The 27,372-nt window shown below is 42.0% G+C and overlaps 2 protein-coding genes across 2 annotated transcripts; one reads left to right on the top strand and one right to left on the bottom strand.

Moving 5' to 3' along the window:
• Window positions 1-539: 539 nt before the first annotated feature.
• On the top strand, window positions 540-23,590 carry Mgl (Megalin). The gene is made up of 10 exons (XM_064125627.1): window positions 540-1,123; window positions 6,587-6,709; window positions 6,960-7,091; window positions 7,505-7,765; window positions 8,097-18,603; window positions 18,969-19,305; window positions 19,390-19,627; window positions 19,948-21,679; window positions 21,750-21,846; window positions 22,041-23,590. Exons 1-10 carry the CDS (start codon window positions 958-960, stop codon window positions 22,305-22,307), a joined length of 13,860 nt encoding a protein of 4,619 aa, XP_063981697.1. The 5' UTR covers window positions 540-957; the 3' UTR covers window positions 22,308-23,590.
• On the bottom strand, window positions 22,658-27,337 carry LOC135164882 (zinc finger protein 70-like). The gene is made up of 2 exons (XM_064125650.1): window positions 27,039-27,337; window positions 22,658-26,655 (listed from the first exon to the last, which is right to left on the bottom strand). The coding sequence occupies exons 1-2, from the start codon at window positions 27,159-27,161 to the stop codon at window positions 24,829-24,831; spliced, it is 1,950 nt and encodes a 649-aa protein (XP_063981720.1). The 5' UTR covers window positions 27,162-27,337; the 3' UTR covers window positions 22,658-24,828.
• Window positions 27,338-27,372: the final 35 nt, after the last annotated feature.

The following is a 27,372-nucleotide window of genomic DNA, read 5'->3' on the forward strand; positions in this document are numbered from 1 at the left end:
AACTCATCTTCAGTTTCCTGCTTCATCGCATACTGAACAAAGACATAAACGAGAGAGATAATGTGTCTCGACGATAATTACTGATTTTCCATGAACAAGAGGAAATTCACTTCCTCTTAAATTGACAAAAAAGTGAATATACGTCTACTACGATAACCCAAGACAAATGATTTTCGGTGCTGTCCATAGTGACGGATATTTACTTGGGATCAGGTGAAAAATTGCCAGGAGAAAAACGCTCTGTTATCTGAATGGCCATCGAATGTTCAAGAGTTTGAGGCCTAAAAACGCAACAGAAACGAAAGTTAGAAAATGCGTGTTGGGGCTGAGGGACAAAATAAACTTCTCACCGAGTGGAACAAGGTAGAGCCTAGTCTGAGGTCTCTGGTGGGGCGGGGAGATCTTACGGGGTAGGGTAAGGGATCGGAGGGAAGAAGAAACACCGGCTTTGCTGTGGGGATGTCGTTGCGAGTTGTTGAAGATTCGACGTTCGGTGGGCGCTGAGTACGCGCCACTGTGCCAGTCGCCTGGTGACCGCGACCGGGTTAATAACGTCTGCACTGGCCATGGATTGAGGAAAATCAACAATAATAAACATTGGTGTATACCTGTGCCACCTCTCCCTTCGTGTTAATTTGTGTTGTGATTTTCCTTCCTGTTATCCGATTGAACTTGACCTTTGTACATCCACCAATCGTATTGTCGTTTTGGTGGGCCGAGTTGTGTGTAAATTTTGGAGAAAAAGAAAAAGTTGATTCCTGGCATCAGGAGCTGGAGATACAGTGTAAGAGCTACTCAACATCGGATCAAAGTCAGTTGTTCAATCGAAAGTTTTGTTGTAAAATAAAATATAAAACTATACCATTAGTGCCTGGAGTGGATGGGATTGTGTTCTATGTTAAAAGATCGTTCAATTTTTACCGTGAAATATATATTTTTTGTGAACCGGAGCGCGCGATGCCGGTGGCCGAGATGCTGCCGGGCCTCGCTTCCGGTCTCCTTGATTTTCAAAGCCGTAGAGCTGGACAATATGGACGCAATAGAACGTATCAACAATTGTTTATAGCACTTGTCAGTTTAGTGCTTATTCAAACGAGTGTCATCGAGGCCATCAAGGCCATTGGTAAGTTTAATTATAATTTGTTAAATTATGGTTACAAAATTAAATCATCCAAAAATGATCCGTAAACGAAGATGAGTCAGTGAAGTCACTGTAACTGAACAAATATTGACTGCTGGAGTGAGAAAGGCAGACGTTCTCAATTGCTCCAGGCATTGAATCATTAAATATTTATCATATTGATGATCCTGTCAAGATGACTCAACTCTTGATGTATAAATGTATGGGAATTGTTTCGTTATGTCTGTTCTGTTGTTGCCACGTTCTCACTTGGAAAGTATATTCCCATGAAAGACGAAAAATCCGGCTTTTGGGAGGTGGAAAATACAGGGGAAAAAGTGAATATTTCACCGAAGAAGGCAGGTTGATGGGAAAGAGATTTGAGGTGAGGGGCACGGTGGAGTCCAAGGTAAAGCCTGACTATATCTCAAAATATCGTAATAGTCTTATACGAGAGCGTTATGTTTCTTCGTCTCTCACTCGAGGTAAAAACCGGTTTCTCATCAAGGGGGCCTTCCTCGAAGATCCTTCGGTGCCTTCACGCATGCTTTGATATACCACTGCCGGCACATGGATTCACCTTCTCGGATCATAGTCAAAACTATCGTTTTGCTCTCTTTATCTTCACTCCAGTTTAACGGTTGATTGGATGCATAATATCCATTTTTAAACCCTCTGTTGACTGGGTCTTATTATCAATCACCAGACCATCATCCTGATGCAGGAGGGGAGATTGTGGATGGATATACGAAGGAGATCCAAGTACTTTATCCACTCCATTTGAATCAATATTTCCACGGTACTTTGATTCACAGACATCATGACGACGGAATTTCTCTTTTTTACTGGAAGAATCAAAAAGCTCGAGGCAAATATTGTCTCCAACAAATGAATCTTGTACAAATCTCTCTCTTTCGTATTTCTCAATGGCGCATGACTGAAACATTTTTATCACTTCACTTTTTTTTTCCTCCTTTCTTTGTATCTTCTAGTGACATTCAGTGTTTACACTTGTCTTATGGATTATGAAAAAAGTGAGGCAGATACCGGATGAATATATCAACGATGTATCTTCAGGGACACATGATAATGTTTTGTTGTATTCTTCTGTTTACAAAATTTACATGAATTTCTGTTGAACATTTGAGCGATTATCATGATGATTGTGTAGTCTATAAAGAGTCGAGGGGGAGGATTTATTGAGAATAGAGACATCATGAGGAGGAGCATTACGAAAGGCCATGTAAATTGCATGAACTTTATCATAATGCGGCCTGACCATGACACACCCCACTGCAATCTTCAACTAATTAATATTCAGTCTACTCGTTGCCTTAATTTTTTTCAACTTCTTCCCTATCAATTTCTGCAACTGGAACACACCTGGTGATGTCTACATCCAGGTATCACGTACGCATGACCACGTGCATCAAGAAATAAATAAAAACCTCTCATACGAACCCAGTGACCTATAGAACAATAACAATGGTCATGAGTCTAGAGGGTTCACGACTCCCTTTCCCCACGTTCTTCTGTCGAATTACAATTCTACCATTTATCTTGCATTCCTTAGTCGCCTGGTGGGGAGTTTCAGCTCAGTTTCATCCATTTTTCGTATTAACTCACGTCCCCATTCAATTATCTCGCATTTTTTTCGAATTATCATTTTCGTGTTCATTCGATACATTCACAGGTATTTGATCTTTTCTTCTCTTTATCCATATCCAAGTTTTCTTCATTGTTACAAGTGAGCTTATCCTTGAGGCGTGATGGATAAGAGAAACGACTTATTCTTAACATATACAATGGTCAAATGAGTTTCTTTTGCATTCCGGTGAGGCGAATGGTGAGGTTTTTACGATCGCAAAAGCGTCTTACAAAGGTTTTCAAGGTAGTTGAAGAGGGGGAGGGGGAGGGGGAGGAGGAGAGGGACAAGGGTGTCACGAGTGGTGCCGCTATTCGATTTTTTATTCAGGTGCCGTTCCACGTGGTATACCAAACTCGATATATCATGTACTTTCAAGTACTTGGAATAATATCGAATAATTAAATCCATCGTTTAAATTCTTCTAATGTATGTCATCGAATTCTTCTACTCGATGTTACTGGAAAACTCCGGGGGATATGTTTATCGAAATTGAACCGTTAGGTGTTTAAATTTTAATCACAATTAGTGGAGAATAAAAATAGAGTAATTGGTGTTTGTCGGGCTGCGGGTGAATTAAAAGGGAAAAAAGTATATGAAGGAGGGAGTTGGGTGGGCTGTCTCCCTGGAGATAGCGCTCTCCAGGTTGACGGTTTGTGCTGGTATAAGCAGGGGCACTGGTGGTAGAGGTAGACGGACCAGGCCTCTCTCAGTTCATCGACCTCGGACTAGCGGCCGAGCGGATAGCGGGACCCTGGCTCCAATGGTCCCGTCCCGATCGCGTTGGCTTGCCTCTTTTTTTTATTTCCCCCCCCCCCCCCCCCTTGTACACCTTTCTTACGTATACATAGATAGATTTTGACCGAGAAGTGGTTTTATCCTTGTTCCATAAGAATACGTAGGCGGTATTGATGTCTAGGGTGAGGCGAAATGTGATGTGATCATTCGGCAAAACGAGACTGGTAGATTATGACTGGACGTGATAAATCGCCCACGCGGGGTTAAACAAAATAAAAAAATTCATTTAAAATTACACCTGACATAGAAACAAATTTCATCACTTCTCGAATGGTGCGTTACTTTTGAAAATGAAAATTCTATTTTTAATGATAAAATACATTTTGTCACGTTATTAACGAAATTTCTATGAGTCAAGGGCATTAAAATATTCACTTTTTCTCTCTTCCAGTGGAACTACCCACCGTTTTATCAAAATATGATGAGCAATGATAACCTCGAGTGTCACGATACAAGTGATAATTGATTAATAATTCTTAGTTTGAATTATTCAGTCGTGCTAAGTGTCTGACAATGGCGTATACAAATCACGAATGAAAATCGTGATAGATGAGAGAAGTTTTTTAAACCAGCTGTGTAGTCGTGTATATAATACTTGTTGAATGTACCTTGCACTGAAGAAGCGCCGGCTCTTCTATTCTCGGCACTCAACACAGGTGAAAGCTAAAGTTTTCCCACGTGAAAAAAAAAAGCCTAGCCAAACGGTGAACCGGTGATGATGAGGGGAGGAGGGAGGGGGGGCGAGGGGTAAGGAGAAATACGACAGCAATTGCACGACAATTCTCGTATCTGTGAGTCGATATAGAGAACTGAAAGACACATCCACTTGGAATGACTCTTTCAAATAGCCACCACAATCGTTCATCTCTCTGTACATATACCTGGAAGCTTTATTAAGGGCACGATAATTACTGTTTTCCATTATTGGATTTTCATACCCTCATTAAACAGCATCATAATTATTTACCTTTCTTGAAATAAAGGAATTACTTTGCACAATCCGGGAGTCGTAATGATAAGTAAAAAAAAAAAAGCCTTAGAATTGCTGACACATTGAATGAAACGTGTCTTTTGCAATGATCTCGACGACGAATTTGGTGTACGAGTTTTGTCGCTGGCACACCAAATGTCGTTGACCTTTCTTCTCTCATTCCAGTTGGTAAATTAAACTCGTGTCATTTATACCTGTTGGATATAACGTGGCGTTGCAAGTCACCATTATTTTCCAACGTATTTAAATTGCAGAAGTAAATATGTCGGTGAATTTCATTACCAGTCAGTGTTTATCTGAAATTTATGATAAAAGAGTATAAATTGAATAGCAGTTAACGCCCGGACGCAAGAACGGACACACTGGCCACTTCCTCCCATTGACAAGGCATAACACACTGTGTGCGCTCGGATAATATATTCTTTTCCTTTCACCTGTTGACTCCATTCATCTTTTTTCCTTCTTCAGTCTCTTCTCTAGTGATGTATTCCTCTCTCAACTTGAATTGTTTCCTTATCTCCATCATCCCTATATGAATAGTATTTTAGTTAATTTTTTTATCGAAAGATCAAATTTAACGAGTCAATTATGCCACTGTACCATTGAATTATTCGTTGAATCAAATTATTCGTAACATCGAGGTCGTTGAATCAATTCCGTGGCCAGTGTACTCGATATACCAAAGAGGGGACAATTGACATACTCTCACACTGCAATAATACACTCACATATTCATAGTGATGTATGAAATGTAATACAGTATCGAAAGAAATGAAGATGATCGCTGAGAGTGTCTCGTGACATTAATCGAATTATTCAATTTGCTTCATCGTGATCTAGATTTCTCATAGAAAATTTAATATCTACTTAACTTGTAATTGTAAAATAATAATAATAAAGATCATTGATAATGCATGGCTGATTTGATGTCAGTCATGAGTATATGGTGAATGGTATTCATTAATTGATATATAAAATGAACTGAAGTTGCTGAGGCAGAAGAGATTTTTGTTCATGGGGTACTGGAACATGATGTTGTGGCTGGTGGAAATAGTTTGTGGCCGTTCTTTTCACTCCCTCCCAGTAGTACAGACTTTACCACGAGGCCTCACGGTACCAGGCTGTGCAGCCGAGCTGCCTGGCACGAGAGACCCCCAACACGAGAGTACAAACCACTCTGTTACTGCACTTCAGAAGACGTAGCGAACGAATAGGCATAGTCAAGCTCGCTCTATCTCATCTCTATGCTTAATACTCTATATTTTCTTCCTCGTTCTTCTTCCTTCGATCTCTTGCTTTCTTTTCTCTCTTTTTCTCTCACAGAATGTTTGAGAATAAAGCCCTGTTCGTACAGCAACATCATCACACACAGGGAATTCAGTATCATCGTCTTACTTTTAAAGGTCTCACTGGGGTGTAGTAAACACTCAGTTCATCGAATAAAATTTATCTTGGCTCCCCACCGTTCACCTATGCATCAATACCCGGAGGGGTATTGGGATGCGAAAGGCGAAGACTGACTGCACTCAGGCCCTTCGTGTGTCATGTCTATGTGCCATGTTTTCACTGAGGAATTCAGATTGTTACTTGTGTGATGCAACATTCACTGACACAAATCGACGGAGATAGTCAATCTCTTCTGCTCCAATAAATCTAATAGTTTATCCTCATTTAACCACTGGCAATTATGAAAAATTTCCACCCAGTTGAAGTTGATATTTTTTTTTTTATCAGGAAAATGTTAAACGTGATTTACAGATTGTTGTAATTGAAAATATGTTCGGAGGATGTTTCGAAAATTAATTACAAGGGAGATGTTTGAGGTGATGTGTAATGAGTTGTCGAGGATGATTTTATACATTAGTTTGGAATCTTTATAATATATTTTTTTTTATCGATAAAAATGTAAAATGTGAAAGGGTTTCGTATTGAAAGTACTGATGACCCTTTCACCTATCACGACTCTGCTCTTCGATCGTTATTTCTTCATATTTTTTTTTATTTCATTGAATCTCTTGTCATTCTTTAATAGACGATGGAGTTGGCTGCGGAGCGGGAATGTTCAGGTGTTCAGACGGAAAGTGCATACAACAACTTGCGGTATGCAACTATCAGAAGGACTGCGAGAATGGCGAGGACGAAATGCAGTCGTGTCGTAAGTTGAATTATTCAACATTACTATGCATATTATTTTTATTATCAAAATATAATGATGATGTTGATTGTTCTACCACCGGATGAGGAAACATCGAAATTCTAGCCCGAGAACTTTGATTATTTCCGGCATGCGAGAGTGATTCCACTTCCGGTTATAGAAAATAGTTTACGAGTTTAGTTTGTTGATTGAGGGAGATGGTGACTGGTCATTTTATTTAATAATTTTCTCATTCATTATTATTTTTTAGCACCACCTGAGTGTGAGGCAGGTCAACTATCATGCAGCCAATATATTTTCAACAAAACATACTGCATACCTCAACACCAAAGATGTGATATGACGGTGGATTGTGTCGATGGAACCGATGAGGCAGGATGCAGTGAGTAATGCTTTAAATTTTCCACAGACCTTCATTGCACTATGACATTTGGTTTTCTTTAATTCTCCGTATCACTTAGTTCGCGTATTCAGCGAATGAAAATAGAGTGATCAAAATGCAGTGGAATACGATAAAAAAAATTATTATATTTACATTAGTTAGACACACGTCAATCGTGTCTCGTTCACTTGGTCAATGCCAAGGTCATGCGGAATAATAGCATTCCCACGGTGAGATATCACGCGAATATATAGATTTTTTCTTCTCTATCGTTAGATTTATGTGACACGTTGCGAAATACAAGGACATGTGACAGACTAGCTTATCGATGTTGTTGATCAGCAGCTTGTCTGGATGTAACAAATACAATAATATATTATCATCAGTTGTAATGATTATTCTTCATTCCTCAGCATACAGAAAATGTCAAATAGATGATTTCAAATGCAATGGAGGCCTAGCAACCAATGAACTTTGTATTCCGAAAGAGAAGAAATGCGACGGTTACTTGGACTGCAGAAATGGAAAGGATGAGGAGGAATGCCCAGTGAATATGAAACCCGCCTGTAGATTGGATCAATTCAGGTGTAATTCGACTCAACGATGTGTCGAGCAAAGTGCAAGGTGCAATCATCGAGACGACTGTGGCGACAACAGTGACGAAGAGCATTGCAGTGAGTTATGTCTATCGTTATTAATCACCCAAACATTATTCAACGAAAATACACAAGAACCCCTTAGGGTATAGCAGTTTGGAGATGTTTATTCTGAGGCGAAAGACCTAAAACCCTTGGATTTGTCGCGGAAAAAATTATGAAATATCTAAAAAAAATGGCATAAATAATTGATTCTCGATCTAATTTTGATTTTCCGTTTTTTATTATCATAAAAAATTTTCCGGAGCAAGGATGACGATATGAGAAGAAGGCCCTTATCCAAAAAATAAAAAACCCATGTGCCCTGATATTACCTTCACATCCGTAAACAAAAAAAATTATGTTTCAGGTTTTCCTCAATGCACTAATGATCAATTCAGATGTGCAAATGCTCTGTGTATCCCTGTGGGTTTCCACTGCGACGGTCACAAAGATTGTCCCGATGGTTCTGATGAGAAGTCCTGCAAGGTGACAGTCTGTCCGGACAACAAATTCATGTGTCCAAAGGGTGGCTTAGACGGCAAACCCCTGTGCATCGAGAGATCCCAAGTCTGCGACACCAAAGCCGATTGTGCTGATGAGGCTGACGAGGGGACAGCGTGCTCCAGGGATGCCTGCCCCTCGTTGCGATGCTCCCACACTTGTCGAGCGTCTCTCACTGGTGGTGCCTGCGAGTGCCCTGAAGGATTCATGCTTGCCAACGACACTGGTACCTGTATCGACAGAAATGAGTGCAACGAATGGGGCTACTGTGAGCAATTCTGTGAGAACACTGAGGGCTCCTATCAATGTATGTGTGCTCGTCGGTACAATCTAATTGGTCGTAACAAGTGTCGTGCCCAGAATGATCAACACTGGCCAGCCGTTGAACTCTTACTTGCTCAGGAGCGTGCCCTCTGGCGAATGTCCGCTGATGGGAATAATCGAACACTGGTGGCTAACACAACTGGTGCCAGTGGTGTCGATTATCTCTTCTCTGAGAATTTATTATTCTGGAGTGACGTTAAAACACGAAAAGTTCATGCACAGCCATTGGTACCAAGTGACTCGCTGAGCGAGCAAGTGGATATCGCTCCAGCTGGGTCATGGGCACCAGTGGCAATAGCTGTTGATTTTATCGGTAGAAAATTGTATGTGGTTGACTCAATCGTTCAGAAAATCGATGTATTTGAGTTAGATGGTCGTTACCACGGAATTGTCCTAGGATCAAATCTCACAAGCCCTGCGGATATTGCTCTCGATCCCACCGTTGGAATTATGTTCATCGCTGACAATAAACAAGTACTTCGGGCCAATATGGATGGAACCAATGCTTTTCCGATAGTATCTGAGGCGGCCTATAAAGTCTCCGGTGTTGCTGTGGATATGATTGCGAAGAGGATTTACTGGTGTGATTCACTCCTCGACTATATTGAAACAGCTGATTACAAGGGGAGCAAGAGGGTCATGGTGCTTAGGGGGGCGCATGTACCTGCTCCCACGAGGTTAACGCTCTTTGAGAATCAAGTTTACTGGACTGATAGCACCAAACAGGCTATCATGAGCACTGACAAGTTCATGGGAGACGCAAATATTAATACAATTTTTAAAGTTCGCGACGCAAAAGCTATCAAAGCCCTTCATCCGCTCATTCAAGCAACGGGAAATATAAAAAATCCGTGTGGAAATAATAATGGAGGTTGCCAGCATATGTGCATTGTCACTGCTGCTGGTGGAAGAGAGAGTGGTCTCGGGTACAGATGTGCCTGTAATATCGGATGGAGATTGTCTGCTGATCTGAGAAATTGTAATTTAGTTCAGGAGTTCTTGATGTACTCCCAGCAACGATTTATCAAAGGAAGAGTTCTAGATCCTGTGATGGAGGGATTCAGCGATGCAATTCTTCCGGTTGTGTCCAGGAGAGCCAGGTTCGTTGGGCTTGATTACGATGCCCATGAGCAGTACATCTACTACAGTGATGTCCTGCAGGATGTTATCTACAGGGTCCATCAGAATGGAACCGGCAGGGAAATCGTCCTGGCCAGCCAGAATGAGGGAGTCGAGGGTTTGGCTGTTGACTGGGCAGCAAAGAACTTGTACTACATCGACTCAAGAAAAGGAACACTCAATGTTTTGAGCACCAGAAACGTCACCTACCGAAGAACATTGCTGAAGAATCTGAAGAGGCCGAGGGCCATTGTTATTCATCCCAATCACGGTTATATATTTTTCTCTGAGTGGGATCGACCGGCAAACATCAGTCGGGCTCATGCTGATGGATCTAATCTCGTGGTCTTTAAAAATTTAACTCTGGGATGGCCCAATGGTCTTGCTATTGATTTCACCAAAGACAGATTGTACTGGTGTGATGCACTTTTGGATCACGTTCAGCATTCAAATCTCGATGGAAGTGATGTGAAGACTATCAGTCCAAGGTTGATAAGGCATCCATTCTCCATCGCTATTCATGAACAGTGGATGTACATTACTGACTGGAGATTGGATGCGATAATTCGATTGCACAAGGAAACTGGCCAGCAGGAGGCGATTCTCGTGAGAGAACCAGCAACAAATAGATTGTACGGAGTCAAAGTTTTTAGTAGAGAGATTCAGAAACCATCAGATCATCCTTGTTCTGTGAATAACGGTGGATGCGACAAACTTTGTTTTGGTATCCCTCAAAATACAACGAATAGATACACTGGACTTCCACAACTGATTAGGGTATGTGGTTGCCCCTACGGTGAGCGACTGATGCCGAACGAAAGAACTTGTACATCAGACCCCAAAGCTGAGCCTCCCGTTCAAGCTTGTCCCAATCCTTGGGACTTCACCTGCGCTAATCAGAGGTGCGTTCCACACTCATGGGTATGCGATGGTGATGACGATTGTCTCGATAACAGTGATGAAATGCAGAACTGCACGAAACCAACGTGTGCAACTGATAAGTTCCAGTGCAAATCTGGCAGATGTATTCCGGCGAGTTTCAGGTGTGACTCGGAAAATGACTGCGGTGATTACAGTGATGAAGCTAATTGTCCGAATGCCACGTGCAGTGCTAGTCAATTCACGTGTGATAATCATCGTTGTATTCCAGCGTCGTGGAAGTGTGACTCGGAGAACGACTGCGGCGATAGCTCTGATGAGGGGACATTCTGTGCAGCTAAAACATGTTCATATTTCCAGTTCACATGTCCCAGGTCAGGGCACTGCATTCCACAATCGTGGGTATGCGATGGGGATAACGACTGCTTTGATCAGCAAGATGAGATGGATTGTCCACCAGTCACGTGTCTCAGTACGCAGTTCACTTGTGCTGATAGAAAGATGTGTGTTTTAGAGTCATACAAGTGCGATGGTTTATCGGATTGCAATGATGGAAGTGATGAGGTGGGATGTCCATCATTGGCTCCTGATCAGTGCAATCCGGAGAAACAGTTCCAGTGCGTGAGCTCTGGGGTGTGTATTCCCAAGAGCTGGTATTGCGATAGAACTCCAGATTGTAATGACAAGTCAGACGAGCCAGAGTCCTGTGGACAGAGGCCAGACGAGTGTCCTGCTGGATACTTCAAGTGTATCACTCCGGTCAATCAAAGCTGTGTATTCAAAACATATATTTGTGACGGTAAGGATGATTGTGGAGACGGCTCCGATGAGGATGCTCTACTCCACGCTTGTTCCCCACCGCCATTCAAATGTGACTCGGATCAATGGGCTTGTCCTGGTGTGACTGGCAAGTGTGTCAATCAGACTAGTGTCTGCGATGGAAAACCAGATTGTCCGAACGGCGGAGACGAGGGCTGGGGTTGCGATTTAACAGAGTGCAGTCATCAGGGAGGATTGTGCAGCAATGGCTGCATTCAGACACCATTAGGGGCTGAATGCACATGCCCGATGGGTGAGGAACTTGACAAAGATGGGTACAACTGTCGTGATAGAGACGAATGTGATCCACCAGGATTGTGCTCTCAAATTTGCACGAATACTAAAGGAAGCTACGCCTGCAGTTGCATCGATGGATATAGATTGGAGACTGATAATCATACTTGCAAGGCATTCAATCACTCAGCTGCATTCTTAATCATCTCGAATAGACACACAATTCTCGTTGCTGATCTTCAAGAGCAGGCGCTGGAGAGGGTACCGATAAATGTTGAAAATGTTGTTGCCACTGCTAGCAATATGAATAGTGGTACAATCTTCTGGTCTGATATGAAACTGAAAAAGATATCTCGATTGGAGAAAGGAGGAGATCCTCAGGACGTGGTTTCCACTGGATTGGACTTGGTGGAGGGACTAGCATACGACTGGATCGGTAAGAATCTCTACTGGTTGGATTCTAAGCTGAATACCATTGAAGTTGTCAAGGAGACTGGTGAATACAGAATGGTACTCGTGAAAGAGAACATTACACAGCCCAGGGGAATGTGTCTGGATCCTAGTCCGGATTCAAAGTGGCTGTTTTGGACGGATTGGGGAGAGAATCCTCGTATTGAACGAATAGGAATGGACAGTACAAATCGATCTACCATCATCAGCACAAAGATCTATTGGCCGAATGGATTAGCATTGGATATCGCTAATAAACGAGTTTACTTTGCTGATAGCAAACTCGACTTCATTGATACCTGCAAGTACGATGGATCTCAGAGGATTCAAGTCCTCGCTAGTTCTCACTACCTCCTTCATCCTCATTCTTTAACACTCTTCGAGGATACTATGTACTGGACGGACAGGCAGCTCAATCGTGTTTTGTCAGCTCACAAGTTCAAGGGCTCCAATCAAACCGTAGTGTCACATCTGATTTCTCAACCTTTATCGATTCATGTTCATCATCCGGTACTTCAACCAATGTATTCTAGTCCATGCAACAATGCCAACTGCCAACATCTCTGTCTTCTTTCCCCTGGTGCTCCCTCAGGTTACACCTGCAAGTGTCTCGTCGGTTTTAAATCACTATCCGATGGTAGATGCATCGAGGAAGATGTTCCGTACATAATGGTGCTTCGTGGATCCCAGATTGTGGATATTTCACTGACCCCAGGAGACAGTAAGACCGGGTATATAACACCTGTTGTTGGTGTTGATGGTGGAACCCTTATAGATTATGATAGAAAGGATAGAGTTATTTATTGGCTGCAGACTAAGGATGGTGACGATGAGAATGGCACGATTTACACGATTCCACACATTGGTGGGAATAAAACACAATTTCCCAATCCAGGTGGAGATTCCGGTATCGTTGGATCTCCCTCAACGATGGCATTCGACTGGTTGGGAAGAAACCTATTCGTTGGTAACAAATTTGCATCAAACATTGAAGCCATTAAGATCGATGGTGAGCCTCGATACAGGACAATTGTGTTGGCTAATGACGGAACACCTACTTCAGTTGCTAAACCAAAAGCAATGTGTGTTGATCCACTCGAGGGACATGTATTTTGGATCGATGAGGGTGGTTACGGAGTTTCCGAGAAAATTGGGAGGATTAACATGGACGGTTCCAACTCCCTTGTCCTTATCAATAACACTTACAAACTGGAAGCCATTACCATCGATATTCCCAGTAAAACCATCTACTTCAGCTCGCAATTTCCAGCTTACGTGAAATCGATGACAACTGATGGCCAGAATGTTCACGTTATACTTAAAGATGTCAATAATATTGCTCTTCCAAAAGCTCTCGCTGTCCACGAGTCGAAATTGTACTTCATGGACCCGACTTACGATAAAATTGAAAGAGTGGATCTCCCCAGCGGGAGCAATCCTGTAACACTTCTTGATAATGAATCGACTCTGAAGACTCTCGTTATTTACAAGAAACGTGTCGATGGTTCTCATCCTTGTCTAGTGAACAATGGAGGCTGTGATCAGCTGTGTTTGCCGGCCAATGGAGGGACCAAAGTTTGTGCCTGCAGCATGGGATACAAGATGACTGGAGGATCCAAATGTGAGCCATTCACGACTTTCGCAGTTGTGACACAGCTGGATGTGGCCAGAGGCTACAGCATGGTCGATGCCAAAGAAGCAATGGTGCCAATTGCAGGACCCGGTCATCATATCCTTCACATCGATGTTCACTACGCTGGTAACTGGATCTACTGGGTGGAATTTAATAGAGGCGTTTGGAATGGAATTTTCAGGATTCGACCGAATGGCACTGAACTAACTCCAGTCATCAAGAATGGAATCGGCTCGAATGGAATCAGGGGGCTGACTATCGATTGGATCGCTGGGAATTTGTACTTCTCCAATGTTTTTCCACATGACAATTACGTTGAAGTTGCTAGACTTGATGGAAGCAATAGGAAAGTCATCGTCAAAACAACGACCGATGCACCGCGAGAAGTAGCTGTCAATCCTATTAAGAGAATCCTCTATTGGATCGACTACGGCCAATACCCGAAAATCGGTAAATGTAATCTAGATGGTAGCAATTGGTCACCAATAATAGTTTCAGGCGTCAGCACTCCCAGAGACATAACAATTGATCCAGTGACTCACGATGTGTACTGGGTGGATTCGAAGCTAGATATGATTCAGAGAATATCCTGGTCAGGAGGAAATCAACAAGTTATTCGTAGGAATCTTCCGAATCCAATGGGTGTCGCTATTTTCGGTCCAGATGTTTACTGGGTCGACCGTAATCTTCAGACTGTCTTCAAAGCTACCAAACAACCTGGAGACATCAAATTGCCAACTCAGATGCGCACTAATTTGCCGAAACTCAGGGACATTGTGATCTTTGATGCTAGCAGCCAACCTCAGGATAATTCTAATCCCTGTTCACGTACACCAAACGGCGGTTGTGACCAACTCTGCTTTGCTTATCCAGCTGAGGCTGATCCCAAATGTGATTGCGCCACTGGTAAACTCGGAGATGACCGGAAGAAATGTGAGATTGTGGACGAGTATCTGGTGTTTGCTACAAGAACTGAAATCAGAGCTATTAATTTGGATCCCAGGTCAACCAACGTTCCATTCAAACCGGTAGGCAATTTGACAAATGTCGTTGGAATAGACTTTGACTATCAAGACAAGAAGATCCTCTTCACTCAGATTAGACCCTGGGCGCAGATAGCCTGGATGTCCTCTGAGAATCCATCATCAACGGACAGCCAAATCATAATCAGTAAGGGAATCAATCCGGAAGGAATCTCCTACGATTGGACACAGAAGAAAGTTTATTGGACAGACTCCTCGAATAACAGCATCTACGCGATGAACATCGACGGTACTGATCTTGTTATGATCGCTCGAGTGGATCGCCCAAGAGCAATAGTCGTTGATCCTTGCAATGGATCACTCTACTACACCGACTGGGGACGCTTCGGTACATCTGGAAAAATATTCCGAACAACGATGGCTGGTTCACTGAAGAAAGCCATTATTGACAAGGATTTGTCGCAGCCGAGTGGTCTAGCAATTGACTATGACGACCAAATGCTTTATTGGACTGACGCAGTGAGAGAGAAGATCGAGCGTTCCGATTTGAATGGAAAGAATCGTGAAGTCCTTGTAAGCGCAACGATCTATCCCTTCGCCATAACTGTTTTCAGAGAGCATATTTACTGGACCGATCTTCAGCTGCGCGGGGTCTATCGAGCTGAAAAATACACGGGATCTGACAAAGTTGAAATGGTTAAACGTCTGGAGGACTCTCCCCGGGATCTCCACATCTTTTCGATCGCTAAACAACAGTGTAGTGTCAATCCTTGTCTTATTAACAACGGTGGCTGTTCACAATCATGTCATCCAGGAATCAATGGAAAAGCTGAATGCAAGTGTGATGATAACAGTAGACTCGTGAACGAGGAGAGAATGTGTGTGCCAAAGAACGTTACCTGTGACAGCAGTAAATTCGCCTGTAGAAATGGTAGATGTGTTTCACGGATGTGGGCTTGTGATGGAGACGACGACTGTGGTGATGGCACTGATGAGGATAAACAATATTGTTCGCATCATTCGTGCAGTCCAAATGAATTTAGATGTAATAATGGTCGGTGTATATTCAAGACATGGAAGTGTGATCACGAGAACGATTGCAGGGATGGAAGTGATGAGGAGGGCTGTATTTATCCTCCATGTGCACCTGGAGAATTTACCTGTGCCAACTACCGCTGCATTCCTCAGTCTCAAGTGTGCAATGGTGTCAATGATTGCAAGGATAATGTCACGTCTGATGAGACACATGAAAGATGCCCGAGGAATCATACTTGTCCACCTAATCATCTGCAGTGCAAGACAACCAACATCTGTGTGGAGCCGTACTGGCTTTGTGATGGTGATAATGATTGTGGAGACAACAGCGACGAAGACCCTATCAATTGTGCCCAGAGGACCTGCCCTCAGAATAGCTTCAGGTGTCCCAATCACAGGTGTATTCCTGCTACATGGTACTGCGACGGAGATGATGACTGTTTGGATGGCAGTGACGAACCACCTGGCTACTGCCAGTCTGAAGGACGCACCTGCTTTGGAGATTTATTCACCTGTGATAATGGCAACTGTATTCCTAGAATATATATTTGCGATGGTGACAACGACTGTTTAGATAATTCTGATGAGGATGAGAGGCATCAGTGTAACGACAGAAAGTGCGACGAGGAAACGGAATTCACTTGTGATGCGAATAAAGTCTGGAATAGGGCTCAATGCATACCTAAGAAATGGCTTTGCGATGGAGATCCTGATTGTGTGGACGGAGCTGATGAAAATGTGACTCTCCATCACTGCCCACCAGTTCCACCCTGCCCTGAAAATCAATTCCAATGCAAAAATGGCAGATGTCTCAATAAAAACTGGCTTTGTGATCATGACAACGATTGTGGCGATGGTAGTGACGAAGGGAAATTCTGCAACTCTCAGTATAAAACATGTTCCCCGCAGGAGTTTACTTGTCAAAATTTCAAGTGTATCAAATCGCAGTTCAAGTGCGATGGACAGGATGACTGTGGTGATTTCTCAGACGAATCTGGCTGTGCCTCAAAGGTGAAAAATACAACTTGTCCCAATCCATTGGATTTCAGATGTAAAAGTGGAATGTGCATTAATCCACAATTGGTCTGCAATAAAGAGCCCGATTGTCCTGATGAGGATGACGAACCACCGCACTGCAACATCGACGAGTGCGCCAGAGTTGAAATGAATCAATGTGGTCACAAGTGCATTGATACACCAACGAGCTATTACTGCGAGTGTAATCCTGGATATAAACTTTTAGATGATGGAAAAGCATGTGCTGACATTGATGAATGCATTGAGTCTCCATCAGTGTGCAGTCAACAATGTGAGAACACCCCAGGTGGTTTTTACTGTAAATGCAACGAGAGGTGGTACGACAGAGCTGCTGATGAGCACACATGCAAACGTCGGGATAAGACCGAGCCCTGGGTTGTCTTCACAAACAAGTACTACGTCAGAAATATGTCTATCGATGCCTCCAAGTACTCTGTTATGCACCAGGACTTGATCAATGTTGTTGCGCTCGATGCGGACTATATGACTGACATGTTGTACTTCTGCGATGTAACAGCAAAGACGATTTATCGTGCGCCGTTGGGAGGTGGTGAGAAGCGAGCGATTATAAAGCATGATAGCCTCGGGCTTGAGGGAATATCCATAGACTGGGTGGGTAGAAAGCTCTATTGGTTGGACAGACATGCAAAGCATCTGGACGTCGCTGAACTCGATGGCTCAAACCGAAAGACCCTGAAAAGTGGAATCGCAGATCCTCGGGCTATAGTCGTTCATCCTGGAACCGGTTATCTTTACTTCACTTCTTGGCATTTACAAGCGTATATCGGCAAGATGGGAATGGATGGCAGTAATTTCACGAGGATTCTCACATGGGCTGATGATATTGCCTGGCCAAATGCATTGACCATTGATTATTTCACTGACAGGATCTTCTGGGCTGATGCTCATCTTGATTACATTGCTTTCGCAGATCTCGACGGTCACAACAGGAGAATTGTACTCTCTGGAGCGTCTGTTCCACACGTCTTCGCAATTACGGTGTTCGATGATCACATTTTCTGGACAGACTGGAATCTCAAGGCCATTAGCAGAGCGGACAAGTTCTCTGGGGGTAACCTGAGGGTTTTGAGAAACACAACACATCGTCCTTATGATATTCACGTGTATCATCCCTTGAGGCAGTTACCTTATGTCAATCCGTGTGCCGATAACAACGGTGGATGCTCTCATCTCTGTCTCATTGCTCCTCCTCGATCTTCTTATCTTCGGGAGAATTATGGACAACCAGGAGTAACAACTTACCAATGCTCCTGTCCTAATCAGTTCTTCCTTGATAAAGACAACAAGACTTGTGTGTCGAATTGTACAACTGGTCAACATCAATGTGGAGCACCTGAGGAGAAATGCATTCCCTGGTTCTTCAAGTGCGATGGTGAGAAGGACTGCGCTGATGGCTCAGACGAGCCTTCATCCTGTCCAAAACGTGTTTGCAAAGCTAGTGTGTTTCAGTGTGCAAATGACAACTGCACACCAAGTGTCACTGTTTGCGATGGAAATGATGATTGCGGAGACAAAAGTGATGAAGCAAATTGCTCCCACGAATGCGGTGAATTGGAATTCAAGTGTAAAGCCAGTGGTAGATGTATTCACGAATCTTGGAAGTGCGATGGTGACCCTGATTGCAAAGATGGAAGCGATGAAGATCCAGCTATTTGCCACAATAGAACTTGTGATCCAAATACCGAGTTCAGTTGCAGAAATGGCAAGTGCATACCAAAACTCTGGATGTGTGACTACGATGATGACTGTGGAGATGACAGTGATGAACCTGCCTTCATCTGTCGTCAGAAAAACTGTACGAGAGGATGGCAACGTTGTCCAGGACATGCCAACTACAGGTAGATAATTGAACATATATTCGGTTAAAAAATATTTTACCGGTAATCATTTTTTTTAAACACAAACGCGCACAAATTTTCTTCACAAATAATGTGAACTCCACACGCTTTTGCAGTTAACTATCTGCTGTTCCAAATGAGCATAGAATTTATCACCTGTTTATGTTTGTTTTTTTTTCATTTATTGTGTGCTTAAATGATCCCATTTTCTTGAAATTAAAATTTCCAAAATTTGAGGAATTAAATCCCTGAAAATTAATAAAAAACGTGTGCATTACAGTTTGTGGGTCAAGACTCCTTAAAAAATGGTCCGTGTTCTAAAAGCAATTAAAAAAATTACAGTAATTTTATGTTTCTAATTACAGGTGTATACCGAAATGGCTGTTCTGCGATGGCAAAGATGACTGTCGAGATAAATCAGATGAATTACCAGAAAGCTGTCCAGTGTGTGATCCAGAAACCGAATTCAAGTGCTCAAATCATCGATGCGTTCCCAAACAGTGGCTCTGCGATTTTGCAGATGACTGCGGTGATGGTAGTGATGAAAGTGATACAGTGTGCAAGGGTAGGTACAGATCATGTTCAGAGTCGGAATTCAGATGTGCCAATGGCAAATGCATTGCATCAAGATGGCGATGCGATAGCGAGGATGATTGTGGTGATAACAGCGATGAGGTCGAGTGCAAGAGCTTTGTTTGTCAGGTGAGTGACAGTCGCAGTGGCTGGATTATTCAAATTCTATGCAGATGATCCGATCGATTCTGACAGGGATTCAATATTTTGCAGGAAGGTGCGTTGAAGTGTGCCAGCGGTCATTGTATTGCCTCCCACTTGGCATGTGATGGTACGAGGGATTGTCGTGATGCCAGTGACGAGATTAATTGTCAACCGAGATATCCTAATGGACGTTACTGTCCACAATCGAAATTCCAGTGTAACAATAATCTCTGTGTTGCACTGTCTGATCGATGCGATGGCAGTGATGACTGTGGAGACGAGTCTGATGAGAGCCCCACCCTTTGTGGTAATTAATTTTCATTAATTTTCGTTTTAGCTTGTGATTGTTCTGGAACATCAGCGAAAGATATGAAAAAATTCAAAGGCAACTGGAAAGTCTGGAAATGCTCAAATTTCCAGAAACCCATTTGATTCCATTCTAAACATATTCTAAAGATATTTTTCGGTTTACTAATTTTTTTATTTCTATCAATTGTCATGAAATAACTAAACGTCAATGTACTTTCGTTGCTTTTTCCGTTAGATCTTTAGCCATTTCCAAAATGTCTAAGATACTCTCCAAAATGACAGTCAAAAATAACTAAAAATTCCATCAATTTATTTTAGCCAACTTCACTTGCGACATCCACCGAAGGTTCCAATGCAACAATCATCGCTGTATTCCCCGTTACCAACTCTGCGATGGGATCGACGATTGTGGCGACGGCTCAGACGAGAACAATCTAACAATGTGCGCCAAGCGAATTCGCCCATGCGATCCAATTACTGAGTACCAGTGTGCAAACAAGAAGTGCATCGAGAGATCGAAAATCTGTGATAATTCGGACGACTGTGGTGATCAGTCCGATGAACGAGGATGTCATCCAAACAAGCCTTGCAATGCAGTGACCAAAGGTGGTTGTGCACATTACTGTCAGAATGTCACTGGTGGCGGTTACATTTGTGCCTGTTACCCAGGATATATAACATCCTTAGACAACATCAAACACTGCGAAGATATAAACGAGTGTACAACTAGCACCCATCACTGCTCACAAGTCTGTACAAATCTCAAGGGTGGGTTCTCCTGCTCATGCATAGAGGGTTTCACAATAGCCGATAATCACAGTGGAGTTTGTAGAACAAACGACGAAGAGGCACAATTATTGTTCGCAAGTGGTCCAGATATTCGTGCCTACAGCCTCCACAAGAGGGAAGAAGTACCAGCTGTTGTTAATGAAAAACGCATTCGTGCAGTCGACATAGATCCTAAGATGGAGTACATTTACTGGATAAATTCTCACGACAACACGATCAAACGATCGTACATTATAAATGCCAAAGAGGGACAGGCTAAAATTGGTTACGCACAGGATTTAAATGTTCAGAATGAGGCTGAACCAGTGAGTCTCGCTGTGGATTGGATATCAGATAATATCTACTGGGGTGAAGTTGACACTAGTGGTCCACGACAGTATGGTAGAATAATGGTTGCTAAATCGGATTTGCGATATCGTAGGAGTTTGATCACTATGGAACTTGAAAATCCAGTGGCTATGGCTGTGGATCCAGAGCTGGGGAAATTAGTGTGGGCTGATGCTGGAGCACAACCCAAGATTGAAATTGCTTGGATGGATGGAAGCCGACGAACTGTTCTGGCTTCTAGACAACTGGGGAGACCGTCAGCACTGACTATTGATTACTCCATGTATCATACGATCTACTGGGCGGATAGTAAATTAAATGTTATTGAGTCCATTTCGCCGGATGGGTTCAACCGAAAGGTCGTCCTCAAGGGAGATGTACTCAAACATCCAATATCTTTGGATGTTTTTGAAAATAATTTGTACTGGGCTACAAAGTCCACTTCGGAGGTGCTCAAGCAGGACAAGTTCGGGAGGGGGGTTATCGAGAATGTTGCGAAGGCCGCTTCCGTTGGTAGAAGCGTCAAGATTTACCATCCCTTGAGGTACAATACGACACTACGACCACCTTGCAAGCTTGACAGCTGTTCGCATCTGTGCGTTGGCATACCCTTGGGCTACAGGTGCTTGTGCCCAGACTCGGCTGGTTCACGATTACCTCAGAACAGTGAGAGAATATGTGATGCTACTGTTGAGAGACCTAAAGCATCGCCAAGGGTGTGCCCATGTCTTAATGGGGGTATTTGCACATCGGATGATAATAATGAGCTACAGTGTCTTTGTAGCATTGAATTCCATGGAGACCACTGCGAGGTCAGCCTCAGGTCATCGGGGACCAGCAGCTCTACGGCTGCCATTGTCATTCCTATTATCGTTTGCTTGCTGATTCTACTGGCTGCCGGTGCTGTTTTTCTTGTTCTGAAGAAACGACCTTTGTACGTATTTTTTTTAAATACATGTCTTTACCGAAAAGGAATTGAGGATTAATTTTTTTTTCGGTTACAGCGGAAAACCTGGGGGACTTGGCGGCTTGACTGCGCACAGCGTTTCCTTTAGACAGGGCAGCAATGTAGAGTTTGGGGGTCCAACTCATGAAAGAATGGTGAGTGATTGTGTGAAAATGGTTGCGTTTTCCGGTCTTGATTGAATCATTATTGATGTATTTATCAAGATGCGGAGTCAAACGTATTTTGATGAAATAAATATTAGTTATGCTTTAATATTAATATTAATCGTGCGGTCAGCTCAGTAAATGAAGCAATGCAGATTATAAAATAATATTTTAATTAATTTTAGGAACCCCTCGATGTTGAGTATAATCTCAGCGACGTAAGGACGAAAAATCGTGATTTTAGTAATCCAATGTACGATGCAGTTAATCCAGAATCAACTAATGGAACGACAAGTTCAATATACGAAGTACCAGCTGAAATGAAACCATCGGCAATTCAACACAAAGAACCACCCCAATTGCACCTAAAACGGCGTGAATTGGATCCCACGCCTATTGACTCAGGCAAGGATACCCAGCAATTGGTGGAGGAAGACAAATCCGAATGCTAGGTTTCCATAAATTTAAAAAAAAATGTCATTCAGTAGATGATTATTGTTCACACCTATTGTAGCTTGGATGCGTGAGTCTTTTCGATAGAAAAAAAATGGCAGCTCCTTTTATGTTATTCATGATGGAATGATTGTTGGGTTTATATACATATATACAGATGTTAATTATAAATGTGTTTTTTTTTCGTTTGCGTCTCAAGCTACGATAGGCACGATATGATTGTGTCATCATTATATTTTTTATTAGGTGTGATTTTGTAAGTCTTTGTAAATATTATGACTACGAAAAAAAAAATATTAATTTTTATGTTATCCGTGTACCATAAAAGCGCAACCACCACATTCCACTATTTTTCTCTCATTTTTTTTCTTTTTTTTCTTTATATTCGAAGGCTGCTGAACCCAAGGATTATAGTGATAGCACGAAGAAAAATATCTATATATATATATTTTTGTCTTGTTGGAAGTGGAGTTGATATAAATATTATGTATACAATTATAACTATATTGAATGAAAAAGCAAATGTAGAATGGAATAAGTGGGACCAAGAAATTTATACATTTTTATGAAAATAATCTTTTTCAATGAGGGAAAAAATACCATAATCAGGGAAAAGAAGATGGTATGACCATTATCAGTGGCTAAAATCTTACGCGCACGCTGTTTTTCTCCTCTTAGTTCGTTTTTATGGTGACTGGACTGGCTTAATTTTTGTCAAATTTTGAAATATTACGTTTGTTTTTTTTGTTTCTATCTCTTTCCCTGTCTGAGACGTCCTATTAAACCTTATTAATTATTGTAGATGTTAAAAATGAAGTTGAAAAAAAAAGAATTATATGAATAAATGTTTTCTTATCGAGTGTCAACGCTCAGAATCGTTTGGTCGGCCTCAGCGACGTTGATTGTACATTCTAGCTCTCATTGTTTCTAGATTTTTATATTAGGAAACAAGCTATTGGATGTTACACTCTCTCACCTCGATTTGACAATAATTTTTAAAGCGCAGATGAGACTGCTGCGCCTGAATGAATTTACGAAACGTAAACATTTTTATAAATGGAAATATATTCTTTGTTGATCATTGAAAGTGAATAGGACTGATACTGGACCGGGTCCTAATATTCGAATTATTCCTATTATCTTTCATCAGTATTTACTATAATAAAAAAATCAAATTAAAGAATTAGCCAAGAATAAAGAAACAGTAAGGGAACTAATTGTTAATATATTGTGCAAATATCAAACTGAAACCGTCCAACAATAAAATTTGAAGAAAAGATAATGAGCCGTATTTGTTGAAACTGCATGAACATCATTCCATAAAATCACTTTTTCAACAAGATTTATTTATATGTTGAGAGAAATAATTTTTTAATGTTTATTTTTTTCATTAAATTTTAGTCTAAAAGTAAGAATTGGAGATTGAGTCAGGAATATTAATTTACACTCTAATTTTCATCATCGTGTAATCTAAGCGAAATAAAAGAATTTTGATGAGGCCCCATTTCTATAGATTCTCCTATCCTCATAACAGCCCTAGGCCATCATTGAAAGAGCGATCATTTGATAATCGATCATTGAAAGTCGATTCTGCCTATGATGCATTGAGGTCACCAGTTGCTTCTAGGTCTAGGATAGAAAAAATGATATAGCAGATCATACTCATGTGCATGATTTATCTGTACTGCTCATACCATCGGTGAAACATATACTGTGGCACGAGGGTTCCGTCTGCGGCACACAGAGGACGCAATTTATGGAGAATTTCACATTATTTATTTAAAAATAAAGGAAAGGCTACCGAAACATTGTAAACTTTGTACAAACGATAGCATTAATTCATTCGGCGAAAGCTTTTTGCTCTAGGAGGGCCAAAGGCAGAGAAAATGTAAAATGAATTTTATAATATTCCAGGAGTCTCAGAAAAATCACATCACGAATTCAATTCCGTTGGATTTATAGCTCTATCTATATTATTTTTAGAGATATTCACGAAAAATGGGGTGATTCTAAATTCCAGCGCTTTTCTAGGAGGCCTAGCAACCGAGAAAAACGCAAAAAACGAAAACAGTCGGTTTTAAAATATTCCCGAAGCCCTAGAAAAATCTCAAATCGCTGTACGCATTGAATGCCATTGACTAAATTGCGCTATCTATATTAATTCCTGAGATATCAGAGAAAAACTGGGTGATCCAAAATTCGGGCCCTTTTTGATCGAGGTGGCCCAGGAGCCGCGAAAAACGCAAAAAACATAAAAATGGATTTTAGAATATTATGGAAGCCTTAATGACAGGTACATTCACCATCGTAGTTCATGCACCACCGCTCGAAAATTTTGCAATTGAAGTCACTCCATAAGCATTAGCAATCTCCTATAACTCACTATAATCTCTGATATCACAAGTAAAAAATGCCCTCGAAAAATCGTTAAAATTTTCTTCTTTTATAATTCTCTCAACTCGACCATATTTACAAATTATATACACGAACGTCAAAATTCTCAAATTTGTATCAATTCCTTCAACTGTATGGAATAAGATTGAACAGAGCATCGACATTTTCCTTCTCAGCCTCCCTCGGACCAATGTGTCCAGTGTCATCATTGATGAGGACTTGCTCCTCAAAGGCAGTCTCCACAGCAGGAATAATCGGGTCGGCAATAAATGGATCATTCCCCAATGAATCCACCACATCTTCCTGCGGAATTTGATCCTTTCTCCGTCTCTTCTGCCTCGGCTTATCACTGTGAATCTTCATATGACGATTCAAATCATATCTCCCCACAAATCTCGACTCGCAGAAGTTACATCCAAACGGTTTGTCCCCAGCATGTATCCACATATGTCGTCGCAAAGCCGCCGAAAAAGTGAACGCCACACCACAAACATTACAAATGTATGGTTTTTCCCCGGTATGAAGAAGGGCATGATCCCTCAGGGTCGCCCTCTGATTGAATCTCTTCCCACAGACTTCGCAGGAATAGCTCCTCGGATTGGAGTGAATTCTCATGTGATTCAACAAATTTCCTTGTTGAGAAAATGATCTGTTACAAATTTGACAAGTGAACGGCTTTTCCCCAGTGTGCACCCTGATGTGTGTTTGCAATGTTCTATTATTCAAAAATCGTTTGCCACACATGTGGCAAGGATACTTGGGCAGTCGTACCCCCTGAGGATCTAAATGTGATATCAAATGCCTCTTGTAGTTGCCCTTATGATTGAAAATCCTCGGGCACTGGCTGCAGGCAAATGGGGCTCCGTGGAGATGTGTCGTAGCGTGAACCTCCAAATCAGACTTTATTTGAAATCTTAATCCGCACTTTGGACACCTGTACTTCAGATAATCTGCATGACACACCATATGACGTTTCAGATACCTCTTGGTGGAGTACGCTTTCTCGCAGAGGAAGCAGGTGTAGGGATTAGAGCCTGTGTGTACCTTAACGTGATTTCGCAGCTCCTTTTGGGACTCGCAGTCCTTTTCACACACCACACAGAAGAACGGTCCTGTCGTGGGAATGTGATTATCCACAATGTGAAACAGAATATTCGTCAATTGATCGTAGTTCTCCATGCAGAGGCTGCACTGGTAGATGGTCTTTCCTGCGTCAGTCTTCAGTTCTTTTACTCGGACGACAGTGTCGTTTAGGCTGCCCAACAGGGCTGAGGGTTGATCCAAACAGTCGTCTGAGTCGGAATTGTCGAAAGTCATGGGTGTTGGAGAGTCAGATTGATGGGAGAGCTGAGGGGGTATCGCCTGGGGAATCAACGAATCACAAATTCCAGCTTCGATGATCTCGTTTGTTGCATTGTCAATCTCATTGTCTCCTCGAAGATCCAATTCCACTTCGTCCGAGGGAATGTAGAGGAGCGTATACCCGACGTCCTCAGAGTCTAGGATGTCCTGGAGATCACTGGGGATCTCCTCTTTGTGAATCAGATCTTTATCGTCGATGGAGAAGTCCGATGGAGCTTGGATGAAGAGTTCGTCGAAGGGTTCCACGGGCTCTAGGTCGTTCGGATCAGGAATAAATTTCAGTTCTCCTTGAGTGTCTTCTGGTGGCTCCTCGGGGGGTGAGTAAGTTGTGTTGATGACGATTCTGTCGATTTGTTGAGGAGAACACGTGGCCATTGACGTGAGCATGTCCATCGGTTTCAGAGGTAGTGGTGAGTCTCTCCATGGTGAGGGATTTTTTTCGCTGGGGGATGGCCGATCTGTCTCCAGTGAGAACATCTTTCGAAGCTTCTCCTGGGAGTCTTGGACCTGCTGCTTGAAATCGTAGAATGCGTCTGTTCGGTAGGCACATTTTGGACAAAGGACCGTTGGTAACCCGTCGTTTCTTTCAATCTAGAGAAGAGTTCGAGAGTTCATTAAGTAAAACATCATATTATAACTCTTGACGTAAATATCATTCGTATGGAACCAATCAATGATCAGGGAAAACATTGAAAAATGAGATGAGCTGGGAAAAAAATTTTGTTTCGTTTTGTGACACTAAATAGGCTGCCAAATGTGGATATTAAAAAAATTACTGTGACTGAGAGCATTTGTTGGACTTTGAATTTTGCAGTTTGACTTGTTTATCGTGAATTTTTTCGGTGGTAAACGATAATGTTTCGTGTCTAACATGAAAATCATTCTGTTAATTTTTCCAAGTACGTAAATTGTCGCTCATTTATTGTGCCCATACGTATACACTTCTAGAAAATTATTACATATTAAATTTTCACCTCAATACTTGTAAGTTCAGCCAATTTCTCCGTTAGTTTCTTGTCCTCATCCTCGTACATAGACAAGAAAATCCCATCAGCTTTCATGCATGCCCGACATATCAATACACTTTCCACTTCCATATTTCCTCCGAAAACGGATTTTCCCAAGATTCCACGAGAAATCCTTCAAATATCGAGTTTCCCCATTGGTTAAAAATCACAAATACCCTTTACTTATCGTATTTTCTGATATTGCGACTTTTTCCAATATCAGATTGACGTTTGTGCACTAGATTTTTCAGTCCGACTGAGCCTCCGGGAACTCTAACCTCTAACAGAGGAATAATAGAAC

The sequence above is a fragment of the Diachasmimorpha longicaudata genome, chromosome 7 (assembly GCF_034640455.1).
Source record: "Diachasmimorpha longicaudata isolate KC_UGA_2023 chromosome 7, iyDiaLong2, whole genome shotgun sequence".
In the NCBI taxonomy this organism is placed as follows: Eukaryota; Metazoa; Arthropoda; class Insecta; order Hymenoptera; family Braconidae; genus Diachasmimorpha; species Diachasmimorpha longicaudata.